Source organism: Calonectris borealis, chromosome 16, assembly GCF_964195595.1.
Source record: "Calonectris borealis chromosome 16, bCalBor7.hap1.2, whole genome shotgun sequence".
In the NCBI taxonomy this organism is placed as follows: Eukaryota; Metazoa; Chordata; class Aves; order Procellariiformes; family Procellariidae; genus Calonectris; species Calonectris borealis.
In genome coordinates this window covers 13,339,677-13,353,447 of record NC_134327.1, presented here as the reverse complement: position 1 = coordinate 13,353,447, position 13,771 = coordinate 13,339,677, and the positions used below count along the sequence as shown (strand labels likewise).

Here is a 13,771-nt window from a genome sequence, read left to right as displayed (position 1 = left end):
GGCTACACAGTGCTTGCTATGAAATGGCTAGGAAACCTGGGGATAATCTCGCAGAAGGGTGGACTTTCATTTTGTGAACTCTATGAAGTGAATAGGAAGACACAGTGGAAAATATAACATCTCACTAGCTAGAATATCTAATTAAAAATCTATATGTGCTTAGTAGGGCTACTCCCTTTCCAGGCTGAAGTAACCCTCACTGCTGTATGTCTAGAAATACTTACAAATCTGACAATAACCATCAGGCAGGAACATTGTGGGAATCTTCTAGGAACTGAAAAACCTCTACTCCCCACTGCTTGTTCCTCGCACAAATCCTTTAGCGGGGTGAATCATTACCCTTTCTTTCAAAATCATAGTGTAGCCAATGTATTGTCCAGAACTGCACTCACTCTGACCTCCATATTATTCTTCTATCATAACCAGGCTTTCCTTTTTATCACTTTTATAACCATTTGCCTTCCAAGAACTTTTGAAACTTTCTACTGTCTGATTTGCTCAATTTTACCTCCAAATCTGCTTGTCCTCCTCCTGCCCAGTCCCACTTTGTTCTCCTTTGAACCCATTTGAACCTCACTGTGCCAGCCTCCAGAGAGCATGTCTGAAAAGTTTGCTTGATTGCAGCTTTCTTTGTGATTTGACTCAGGGGGGAAAGAAATACACATAGCTCTTGAATGCCTGAGAAATGGAAGTGAGTGAAAAGGGCTAACAGAAAGGAACCCCACTGAGTGAACCATGCACGAGGCAAGCTGGCTAAAGAAATTCCCTACTGGGTTCCTGTTCCCATCATCTAAGATGAGGAATTCAGACCAGTTGGGGGGCTTGAGGTTTTTTTCCCTTTTTTTTTTTTTTAAAAAAAAAAAACATGATAAGCTGATTAACATATACAAATTGACATAGCAAAATACCTTATGGTATTAATCAACAAGAAAACATCATCTCATGAACTAAAAGCATGGCGAGACAAATATTTCTGCGACAGTTTGAGAGGTGTGAGATGTTATCCTTCCTCCGGTGCTAGCTGCCATCACTGACAAAGATTCATGTTAACCTAATTTTGCATGAAAATGGGCTCAGAGTACTCACATAGTCACTAATTATGTCTCAGGTAAGGGGGCAGTTATAAAGAGAGGTGATACTTCAACAATTCCAGGTACACCACAACCGCTTGTCTAACTATGCACTACCTAGGGGAAGGGGAAAAATTCCTGAATGCTCATCTGGAAGCAGTTTTAAGTAAGTGTCTGAATGGGAATAAATTAAGTCAGTAATTTACCAATATCTCAGAGACACTGTGGCGTTTTGATGCTCTCTGAAAAGGCTTGAGAATCATTTACCATTATCATTACTACATCGTTATCATTTATGTTGTATAGGCAAGATTATAATCTGTATGAAGATTTTGACAAAATTTAAGGACTTTATTGCCTTTATTAACAGAGGGCGAACAGAAAGGTGGGGGATGACTGTCCACTCTGTTTGATGCTCAGTAAAGAGGCCAGAAGGACTTGCAAACAGAATGACCATCACAAACACCCCTTTCTTCCAAAAGCTGTGGGTGCTGTTTGTTCCAGACAGGGCAAGGTGGAAGAATGAGCAGCAGTCTGAGGAAGGTGCCGTTGTGCCTCTCCCCACTTCCCAACAGAGGACACAAGACTAGCAGCCGTGGCCCCAGCCAGCAGAATGTCCGTGTGCAGCCATGGATGGAGCAGAAGCTGGGCAAGGGCCACGCCGCGGCTCATCTGTCTGCCTGGGAGCTGGGGACGACCCCGCTATGCCTGCTTTGAACCGTACACATGGGCTGGCAGAGGGAATCAAGAAGTATCATCTCAGAATAAAACAAAACGGGTTGCTCAAAGCAATAAATAACCAGAAGATAAGCAGAGGACTTTTAATGCTCTCCCTATCCATTTGTTGCTTACGAACAATAGAAAGTTTCATCTGCCATGCACTAGGCAATCTTAAGTGATTGAAATATCTTCTCTCCCATCTAGAAAAGCTTTGGATATACATCAAATGTTGGTGATTATTCTTTGAACATTTTATGTTTTCTCCCTTGTGACTATAGGGATGAGACCCAGCTTTCCCACCCACTAGGCACATAGTCTGTGTATTTGTTTACTGAAAAAATGTTCACCAGGAAAAATATCCTGAGTTCACATGCAAATTGAAGAAAAGGCAAAGAGGCAGCATCTACTGTTGGATATTTCACTCCCGAAAGTATAGTTAAATTCTAGTCATATAAAAAAATGCAAGCAGAAAATACATACATACATACCGAGCAGACACAAAGCCAAATGTAATCATGCATAACAAAACCAGATGAAAAAACGCTGAAGGAAAGGAACAACATCCACTGTACCCCCAAGTAGCACTTAAGCCACAATGACTGACAGATGGGCAGAACTTTAGGACATGTGGTTGGTAAAAATGCGCGCTCTGTTTTACAGACGTGATCACTGCCAGAAATGTGCACGGGGGAGCCCAGCCGGCCTGGGCTGAGTGTTTCCTCTGGCTTCAGTGTAAGTGAGAATAGGAAAGGTGCCACACAGTCTTCCCGTATGCTTTGGCACTACGCCCTCTCCGCAAAACGCTGCCTAACGGAAACTAATGACCAGAGGAGTTTCAGAAATAATTTTCTGTTGATCTGGAGTAAATTCTTTACAAGAGAGCAGTACACCCAATCACAAACTGTCCGTCTACATCCAGGTCCTCATAAATCAATGTTTACGGAGAGAACGAGGAAGATACTGAAATTCACAGCAAGAGTAATGGGCAATTTCCCAGAGCAGGCTGGCTGCCAGGTGCCACCCTCCATGCCTTCCTCCTCCCAGCTCTGGTGCATGGAACAAGAAGGTCCAGTAAAGATATCAATGAGCAGAAATGATGAAGAATTGCCTCCCTAAGCACTCAGATCTCCAAGCAGCCCTCTAGAAACCTTCGAGGCACGCAGGTCATAAACAATTCTGCTATTCTTTTCTTCTAGCCCAAATGCAATGTGCATCATTAAGGACATTTCTTTTTCCTTATAAACTTTGCTGGGCATTTTTACACTGGTGTTTCTTCACGAACAATAGAGCTTCTTGAGTTAATTCTTTCTGAAACAATTTGCCCCAAATATAACATGGTCCACCATCGTGCTTTACCAGGTTTCAACCCATTCTGGGAGGCAGCAGCTTGTTTCTAGCAAAGCAATTCTGCAACACTAAGCATAGTGCTGCTAACACGTGCTTAACGAGGATGAGTATTACATCATCTTACTTAGATAGCTAGACTTGGATTTAGGTACCTAAATTTAAGCACTCGGGCTTGAAGTCTTTGGCTATCTTCACTGAATCAATACTGCTCTGCTTTCAGAAGTCATTAGTTTCTGTTCTCGAACCACTTAAATCAATGCATATTTCAGGAAGGTTACTATGGTTTAAAGGCATAAGATGATTTGCATAAGGACTCCACATATACTATAAACAGCTCAGAAGACACATGTACAAATGGTGCATGTTACAGATACACAGAGAAAACACTGACAAGTGCAAGTCCTATCAAAATAATTAGACCTGTCAAAGTTAAAATGCTTCAGGAAATTAGACTGATAGAACATTTCAATGTTCAGGGGTGAGAAAGTCTGATTTTTTTTTTTTTTAACTCCTAAAATGTGTTTTGTTTTTACAAATTAGAATACATTTTTTTAAAAAATAAAAATTAAACATTTTAATGTCAATGCTCCCAAACCAAAATATTTTGATCCATGTGAAATGATCTTCTCCTTCCCAACTATGATTTTTAGCTCCAGTAATTTAAAATTTGGGACCTTTCTTGCACTTCAAAACCTTGAAAGTCTTTGTTAAATGGAATGTCCATCCTGTGCAGCTGTAATAGTTTCCCATCTGAAAACAATATTGCCTCTGTTGATAAGAACTAGAGTTTTTCTCAACTATTTATAGCTTCCTTTATGAAAAATAATGAAGTTGCTGTTGTTGTATCTACACTGGCATACAGTAAATAGATAAATAGCTTGTCAAATGGCAAGCTCATCAAAGAGAAACAAGAGAGTTCTGAACCCTTGTGATGGTTTATACAAAATTAAGTAATGACATGCAAATTCTGTCACGCAGTCCACAGCCAGACCACTTGATCACAGATAAACGATACTGCTGATTTCAGGCTTGGTCTTGATTGCAAATCTTAGCAATGCCAACCTAGATTTTGCAGCTGTAAACTCCACGTAGGCACCCCCCACCTTTGGGGCAAAGGCCAAACACTGTCTCACAAAGTTTCAGAAATTTAGTAACGCAGGTGGAGGTCACGGAAGATTTAACAAGACCAGAAACTCCACGGGGAGCTGATTTCTAATACAGACTGCCTTTTCAGTGACCACAGTCATGAGCTGCCAGTAATTGGACCCATACTTTCTATAACGTGCCCTAGCTGACATTTCAATTACCCAAAAGAAGGACCAGGAAACCAGCGCTTGCAGTAGCCGGTTCTCCCTAAACGCTCTGTTACGCAAACATTTTTTCACTGCAATAATACACGCACTTAAAACAATTTAAAAAAAGGAGATAGCAGCTGATACTTGCCTGTAATGATGCCATTTTTCTCTACGGGTTCTTGCCAGCTGACCTTGAGAGACGTGTCCAGAATCTCAGTGAAACTCAGGTGTCCCACCGCTCCTGGCTCTGGCAATCAGAAAAGGAAATCTGTTAACAGGAGAACCCCACGTACTTTTGATCTGATTCGCGTGGCAAGGTTAGGGCTGAAGAAATAAAACACTGAGCCGGGGCCAAGGGAAGCCTGCTGGAAACATCAGTGAGAGCTGCAGGGGAGAGGGGAGAACACGAGGTGTTTAAGAAGCACTCTGGCTATCATCACATAAATTATTTTATCCAGTCATCATCCTACCTGTGCAGAGAACTAAAGAGAGTGGCAGCAGGGGACTGGCAGGCAACTTGTTCTCTGCCTTTCTTCTTGATCTAATCTAATTAGAACAATCAAGCTGGTAAGCTTGGAAACGATTACTTTTGCTGTTTTCCCTCAATGATGGTGTGCGGTGTTTACCGGTGCTGCTGTGTGTAGCTTAACTGGCCTCAGGACAGTAGCAACACCACCAGCACCCCCCTCACCTGGAAAGAGCCTTTTGCCTTTGCAAGGTCAAAGCAAGGACAGAGTCACCAAGCCACTGCTTGGACAGATTCTCTCAAAACAACTCTAAAAATGTCCAACATAATGACAAGTGTCTTCAGTAAAATGAATACAAGTGTGTGAAACTTTTAAAGGATTTTTATGATGTAGCTCAAGAGCTCTTAAAAATTTCAGCTCCCTAGTGTGCAATGAAAGAGCATGAAATGGAATGACTGTCAAGAATATGCCATCCTCCCTCAATTTTGATCTTCAAGGAAGACATCCTGACTGATTTTTGATCCAACTGCTGTTCTGTCTTCAATCGATGTACTGGAAAAAGGAGTTTTTGTTCACTTTATATTCACTGTGCTTCTGTCATTGGATCCCTGCCCGAGTATCCTCCAGCTCCACTGACATCAGTTGGCAATTTCTCGTCTGCAATTTCATATTTTGTTTCCTCTTCACTTTAGTCCAGTTTCTCATTCCCCTCCAGCTATGATAAAAAAAAAAAGCCTGCCAGTAGGTTGGCTACAACCACATTTGCAATTCTGCAATCCTAGTGAGGAAAATTTCCAAATCCATTCTGTGATATCTAGTAGTCAAAGCATTACAGAAAGAATTGCTGATCTGGTAGCGATCTCAGGAATACCCAACAAGAGCACAGCAATTATGCACTATTCGGGACCATGTATCTACAGACGTGCAAACCGCATACTCACAAAGCTTTACTCCAATTAGCTCCTGCAGTTGCAGCCCAATTTTAGCGTCATAATGAAAAACAGGTGCAGGTTACTCCAAGCCAGGACACACTGCTTCTGCCTGGATGTCAGATTATATTTGACCCACAGTTCATCAGCAAACAGATCTGTCTGCACTATTTTTTTTCCAAAAGATTGCCTAACTTTGCTACACAGACAGAAAATTATCACCTGAGAACATGAATGACAGTCCTTTCGAATCTTTTTTCCCACCACATAAATCCTGAAGCACCTTAGATCCAATGAGTTCTCTGCAAAGATGCATTATACCATCCTGCATTTAACTTCACAGCCACCATGAAAACCAAGGAAAGCAATTCTGAAGGACCAAAAAAAAAAAAAAAAAAAGTCCTGCTCACCTCTACTGGAAAGCTCCTTGCAGCATGCAGCTGCACATACCAAGAAATGTTTTAAATGTTTTACAAAATACAAGTCTGGCTTTCTCTCCTTTTATGTTTCATGATGGCATCTTCTGTTTAAAATGGCATGTGATCCCAACGTTTCCCCGAGATACTCCCAACACCTTGCCCCTTCTCCCACTTTGCACAAAGTCTTTAAGGCTCATTTCTGCAGCCTCTCCTTCAGCAGAAATATTAATAGTCTCTTTCCTCTTCCCAGCTGATTAATTTTTGCAAAATCTTAGGAGTCTCGTATCTTTGGTTTCTTACTCTTCTGTACTCACTGAAATTAGCCACAGGGTTCAAATGTCATTGGAGGGAGAAAGACAGATGGACCTAAGTCAGACGGTCGAATACATTTACAAATCATCACTGTCAAAAGCTTCATTTCCTTATGAAAACAGGCAAAAAAGTTAATACTACACACAAGAACCTAATGCATGTTTCTCTTTCCTTCATGCCTTTTGCTTTAACCCCAGATAAACATGTATGAGCTCATATTAATGGTTCACATAGATTTCTAATAGTTAAATTGCTATCTTTGTGATCTTCTAACTAGCAAAGGTTTAAGTTTACAGTCTGCTTTTGGGGCTCAGGTCTAGCATATGGAAGAGACCAACCACAAAAGGAAAATCCAGGGAAAGTATTTAATTTTCTTCATGTTCTTTCAAGAGTATCTCATGAAAAATGGGATTAGCACTTTGAGCCTCACTTCTGTGAATGTTAATGATAATCAGATTTTTCTTTACGGGAACATTGACTAACCTAAAAGATCCCTATTAAGGCAAAGTAGTATTTCTAAAAACAATACCTTAATGGATGTATTAGACATTTTTTTATTCTGATTCAGATCTGTAAATGTGCAGCAATGTTTATGATGCTTCATGACAGGAAGATACTGAAGCGCTGGCCAGAGCCAAGATCACTGTGGACACACTGTTAGCTACAAGGACCACTGCAATTTAGTAGGTATCTGCATCAGACACACACTAGACTTGTTAGTCCCAAATATGTCTTGAGCAAACACTTCCAAGGGGCCACAGAGGCCAAAACATTTTCTGATGCAGGAAATAATTTATATGCTAAACTATCCAGCTCATTTTATTTTATGCTGCCTCCAGTTTTGCAGAATAAAAGTTACCACACCGTTATGATCCTGGTTCTTTTATACAAACACTTGCAATATAATACAGATACAGACATTTTCAATATATTGAATAACAGAACAAAACAATCATAAATTAATCATTGACCTCCACAGGAAGTTCCCGTGCTCAGTTCCTAAGAAGATCAAATCATATTTATTCGGATGCCTGAACATGGATTTAAGAGCATAAGCGTTCACAGCCATAGACAACATGTTGTGTGTTAGCTGAACCAGACTGTGAAGTTTTCAGCTTCTGACCAATGTAAAAAAATTCGTGCAGGTTTAGTCCATAATGAAAAAAATACCAAAATATCTGCCACAGGCTAAAAGAACACACACAGACAACTGGCTGAGGTCATTGTCTGATGCAAAGTGACTCGACAAGAGATTGCAAACTGATTGTGAACCTGAGGTCCAATTTTAAGTGCCCAGATTTGAAAACTCTGGCTTTTATATCCAACCAAAGAAAACCCGAGCACTGAGATTCTCTGCCAGCGCTGACTACTCACTGTCTTCAAGGGTGCGCAGGAGCTGGGGTGTACTTCGTGGTCCATCGCCAGGTGTGGTGAAACACAGAACTGATGTATAGTAAGTAGTGTATTTCTTTAGGTTGGTGATGCAGCCACTGTGAACACCATGAAAATCTGGAGCAATGGCGACTATAGTCACAGCCTCTGGAGCATCCACTGGCCATGCTAGAAGCTAGAAAATTGAAACATGGATGAGCTCTCATTAGAAGTTGTGTCTATTTGGAATCAAAGTATGCTTGGCTGCCAAAACCATCTTAATCTGATTGTAAAAAACAAGCAATGCTGTTAAACTACTGTCAGCTCTGACGCTGAACAGATGGATATAACACTCTTACTATGGTAACTGAAGGGATGTGTATAATACTCACTAGTGATGGGGGATATACTGTTACCGCGGAGGTATTGCAATTCTCAATGTCTGCTACTGAACAATGCCAAAATTATTGCGAATGATTATTTGTATGACATGAGCCTTTTGCCTCTCTCTGGGCTGCTCTGCTGCTGAAAGGAAGCTGAAGGAAGAAAAGTACATTCAGTGCTACTCTGAGATGAGATAGGTGCTTCATCTTATTTTGGGGTTCCTTTAAAGATCCCAGGGGCTGGGGAGGTTAGTGGGGTAGGGGGGAGAGAGAGGAAATCCTCCTTCCCCTCCCACAGCCCCCCAGCATCCCTTTGACCAGCCTTGCCTAACAGGCTAAGAGCATGACAATCTTCGGTAGTTTGCGGATATCCAAACTGAATGATTCAAGTGGTTCTGGAACTACAGAAAGAATAGAAAATGGTTGTAAAGATGATTACTACAATTTTCAACACCTGGGTCCAACAAGTTAGACTCCTGAAGACATTTTCATGCATTTAAAGTAGCGTCCTTGTCAGATGTGCGCAGTTCTTCCAGGTTTCATTCACCTCAGTGGATCTTCTGGGTGATCAGTATTTTTTAAAGTGGAGTACCTTATGTGTAGGTACCTAAATGAGGACTTAAAAAATTCATTTCTGGCAAATGACTTTGAAATTTTAAAACAATTTTTGAAATCGCTTTAACAGCTTAGGGATCTAAAGCTTTAAAGTGCTTATGAAATTTTTATTTTGTCCAAAAATGCTTATCTTGTGGCTTATATAAGCATGTTAAAATTCTAGGCCTTACTCAATATCTGTGTAAATCGTGCTACTTGTATTGCTTTCAGGCTCATAAACATGAATAGAATTATTATCAATTTAATGAGCCGTATTTGACACATTTAGCCAATGTCTTTAGTTTCTGATAATCAGAAAGCACAGTTAGAGGACTATAAGGAGTAATTTTGTCAGGAATATTTCATATTTGAAAAGGCGCATTTTACAACTTCTTGAAATGCAAATAAATTTCAATGAAAAGATAAAAATGGAAAATGGTTGATGGAATAGTAAGTTTTATTTTCTTTTCTAAATCACCTTTGTGGATTACAATCGGCATTTATAACTTTGGAGGACTGAAATTCTCTTTTTTGAGTACATTCCATTGCACAGCCTGCAGGAAACGTGCAGAAAATAAAGGCGAACAATTCCATCAGTTAAAGGAAAAAACGTGTTTAATCCTTGAGAAAAGCAAAGGCCTAGCTTTGACTACTAGTAATTTATAAATCATACAAAAAAACTATGCAAAAGAAGTAACTGACAGAAATGTTCTCACGCAGTCTCTGTACTGCAATTCACAATCCCTATGAGAAACAGGAATGGTAAAGCTGTTGCAATCTACTGCAAACAAAGAAATCCAAGGAAAGGGAAATTTTGATCATTTCAAAAGTTTTCACTGACTGCTGACAGATACAAATTACAATTTTAGTTATTTTATACCATTGCTAAAGAAACCAAAACATAAATTAGAAGTAGCTATGTGATGAGACTAAGGATCTTCAGACTAAAACTCTGCTTGAATAAAATAAAGAATAAAAATCTGAAATACGACTTTTGCAAATCTGACTGAGCTCACCATGCTTGGACTTGCACCAGAAAATTATAGTGCATTGCAGTCCACTGAGCCCAAAAAGTGCTTTTACTCTCCAGAGTCTGAACAGAAGCCAAGTATTACGTCTGTATTGAGGTTTCAGGAGGTACTTTTGCAGCCCTGTCAGTCACCTAGTCTTGAGAGCTGATTCTTTCTCCAGAAAAAACAGACATACCCATCTACATGTATATAGTACTTCAGTGGTGGGATTCTGAAACCATCACTGTTTTTTATGAGAAATATATAGATGGGAAAAATACTAAGACTCCTATGCATAGCTCTATCTCAGTTTCTCCGTCACTTTGAGAAATTCTTAGAGAAGGAGCAAGTCTTCCAAAACTTCTAAAATCCACCTGCGATCCCTCAATTCACAGCTTGTCTTCTGAACTACACATCCTTCTCGGCTCACCCAACACCTAAATCACCTTCCTCCTCCCTGCCCATAAAAAGGTACCCATGTTCTCTTTTCTTGCTCTGTGATTCCTACAAGATTTCTCTTCGTTCTTTCCATGAATATTTTTAAACCCTTCGTTTATTATGCCCATATTGCCAAACCATTGAAGGAGTTTCTATTAAGCAGTCCTTCCTGAGAGACAGAAATAAACCACTCCAGCTACCTTCTTAGCATACACTCCACTGGTCAAAGCACCAACAAGTGCTCTGTTAAGCACCCTCTACTCTGAGTACTGTAATAGATATTGCCAGTTGCCCCATCAACAGGGACTTATCATGCTAACTCCGTGTCATCAAGCATGATTAATAAATTTTACAGTCTTATGTCTCCCAAATCATCACAGTGGGAAAGTTAAGACAAATATTTAGTGTGGTGTCTTGGTTCCTAATGAAATGCATGGGAATTTTGCATTAGCGTAAACAGAAATCTCAAGGTTGATTTTTAGTGGCACAACGACGTATCTCCTGTGCTGACTTTCCAAACTCTTTGACATTGAACTGCTTTTTGGCTTTGGAAATTCTCCACGTAAATGACAAAGATATTAGGACTTCTAGCCTATGACATATTCCCTTTTCAGAACTTACATAAATTAGCAAATGTTAGGGGCAACAACTGCTCACTTCTCTCTTCATTTTACTCGTGTAAGATACCCCTGAAAATATACAGTCGCTTTGGAGATTCAGAGATTATTAGATTCAACTTCTAAATGTTATATACCAGGAGTGTTAAGGCAAATGTTATTTGAAGGTACAGAAATCTTGTTTCTACTTACCTTGTACCCTTGGTTAATACCATTGATGAACTGTTGGGGTGGAGGGTTCCAGAGGAACTGGATGGTTGTGGAGTTCACGGCTTCGACTTGCACGTTCTGCGGCGGAGCTGTAGGTACTGGTCCCAGTCAGCAGAGAGGGAAACAGAATAAAACAGAGCGGAGGAGGGATGAGGGGACAAAAGAGAAAAGCTATTCACTGCCACTTTACTCTCACAAAGTAATAAAAACCTTGAGAAAAGGATGCACTTCTTGTGAAATGGTAACCAGCAATGATTTGGAAAGAAGGGTAATTGGGTTAATTTCTCATTCTGTATGGGAGGTTCTTTCAAGGGGAGGGGATGAAATTATTTCTGTAGCTTATTATTCCACAGATGAGTTTCTCATAAAGACTTGAGACAGAACCTAGGTAATGATAGGTGAACACATCTCCTTCAATTATCCATGAGTGCACAGAGAATGAACAGTTTCAGAAAGAAATTCCTTGAGTCTTTTAATACCGCACAATTCCCCAGCTCAGACAAGCAAACATGGAGTTCGCACAATTAAAACTCTAATTGTGAATTATAATCTGGTGACAGCATCTGTTTATTATTTACTGCTGCTTAAAGAATTAGGACCAGTCATATCACATGCAATAAAGATTTTTCTTGGGAATTGGAGATGATGTTCTTTTATCTTGATATGATATTCATTCATGTATATTGAATTGATTATATATATTCTGAGCCACTACATCCTCTAATCTACTAAAAGTTGCATAAACATTTTATGCCAAGTATTTAATTAGACAGATGTTTTCTCAATACAAAAGAAAGCGTGGAACATAAAGCCATACTGCCTTCAAACAACAAAAAATAACACCTAAATATTTTGCCATTTAATATGTCGTCTCTTTAAATACTTTCCAGGCAATTTCTTCAACTTATTGCTTTAAGATGTCATTTCTATAGTTCTCAGAGGAAAGAATACTAATAGACAGGTCTATTTTTCTGAAATTACCAAGCTTATAGTAAATTTAAGAAAACAACTGCTATTTGAGTATAAGAAATGGCCTAATACCCTTTGAATCCTAGAAAATAAGTTTAATAAAGCTTCAAAAATATTACTATTGACAGTCATGTGCATTTGTATTCTACGAAAGAGAAAATATCCACAAGTGGTGGATATTTTGAAGACTGGAAAGCTTTGTTCCTTCTGCTTCCAAGGGAAGAAATGAAGACATTAAGTTCAAAAATGTAAAAATCCCCCTTTTTCCACCAAAAGCTATGTTTGTTTGAAAGAGACATAAAGGGGCATTATTCTTAACTGGTGTACAAGCTATAGCGAGACTGCAGCCAACAGAGCTAGGACAGTGTACACTTATCAGACATCCACAACCTAGAAACATCAACACAGAGAAATGGAGAAATGCTCAAAGATGTCAGGTTTGAAATGAAAAGAACATCCACCTTCATGCCGTGTCACACTAAAACTCCCTGATGTCTACCACGGCTTGAAAATTTAGCTCTGAACATTTTTTTAACCTCAGAAACTGCATATTACTCAGAATTTTCTTGCCCTAATTTAAAACCTGATGTCACAATTTATGAACTATGCATAACTGTTGACTTCTAAACCCAGAATTTATCTGATACTGTTCTAAATTTTCATTAGAATCTGGGTCCTACTTCCTGCCATGTATCATAATTCCCTGTATGCTTTTGGAAGGTTATAATATTATCTTAATGACCTGAAGACATCATAAAGTTTTTGTAGTTAAGAGATTTACCAAATCATCCTGATATACAGTCATATGTATTAAAGTCACTCTACAGTCATAATGAGCTGCTTTGGCTACATTCCCCTACTAAATGTATTTTTTCTTATTTATGTTCTTGGATGAAACTGTTTATTATGAGAGCCACAAGATGTATTTCAATTTGCTTTTGTGTGTGCAATACTTGTATAATTAACGGTTAATGTGAATAAGATTTTTTTAAAAAATTAAAATTCTTACTTTCCTGCCTATTTGCATATTCAGATATTGTAACTGCCAGAGATTTGTTATTGCAGAAGAAAATTTTATTAGAAGCCTTCAAGTTAGTTTGTTATCAGAAAGCCACCTGTAAATCACTGATAGATTCATCTCCTTCTGTCAGGAAGGCTAAATCAGCTGAGCATCATCCTCTCCACTCATTGCTCTTCCTTCTGTTGAACTGCTACATTACTACTCTATTTATACGTGCTAGGTTGATTTTTGCAACACAATTATTGTACAGAAAATCTATACATAACCCATGTGCTGCCCACTGACAGCCACACTTGAAGAAATGCAGAACTTTGGCAGTGGTAGGAAGAGTCTGTTTTTCCCAGAGCGTAAGAAACACGTACAGGTGGCCTGAGAGTTAACAGCAGAACCACTCCCAGCAGGACACTCCCACTGCCTTTATCATTTTCCTGAAACACAGATTAGCATGCACATTGCTGCTTCATTTCTGTGGGCATTATTTTCTTTGGTGAAGGATCCCATGGATGCTGTACAATGAATAGCAAATTTTCAGTGATTTCAGTATCACAAGGATTTTATTCTAAGGGTCTGATGAGTCTTTTAGATAGAACTTAAAAAAT

The 13,771-nt window shown here is 39.3% G+C and overlaps 1 protein-coding gene across 1 annotated transcript in view; it reads right to left on the bottom strand.

Moving 5' to 3' along the window:
- The window catches only part of SDK1 (sidekick cell adhesion molecule 1), a 419,426-nt gene that overhangs the window by 98,964 nt on the left and 306,691 nt on the right, over positions 1-13,771 (bottom strand). Inside the window, exons 18-20 of the mRNA XM_075165332.1 lie at positions 11,165-11,280; positions 7,934-8,126; positions 4,581-4,679 (exon numbers count right to left, since the gene is read on the bottom strand). Of these exons, the coding sequence (XP_075021433.1) occupies positions 4,581-4,679; positions 7,934-8,126; positions 11,165-11,280 (408 nt within the window). The remainder of the gene's footprint in view (positions 1-4,580; positions 4,680-7,933; positions 8,127-11,164; positions 11,281-13,771) is intronic.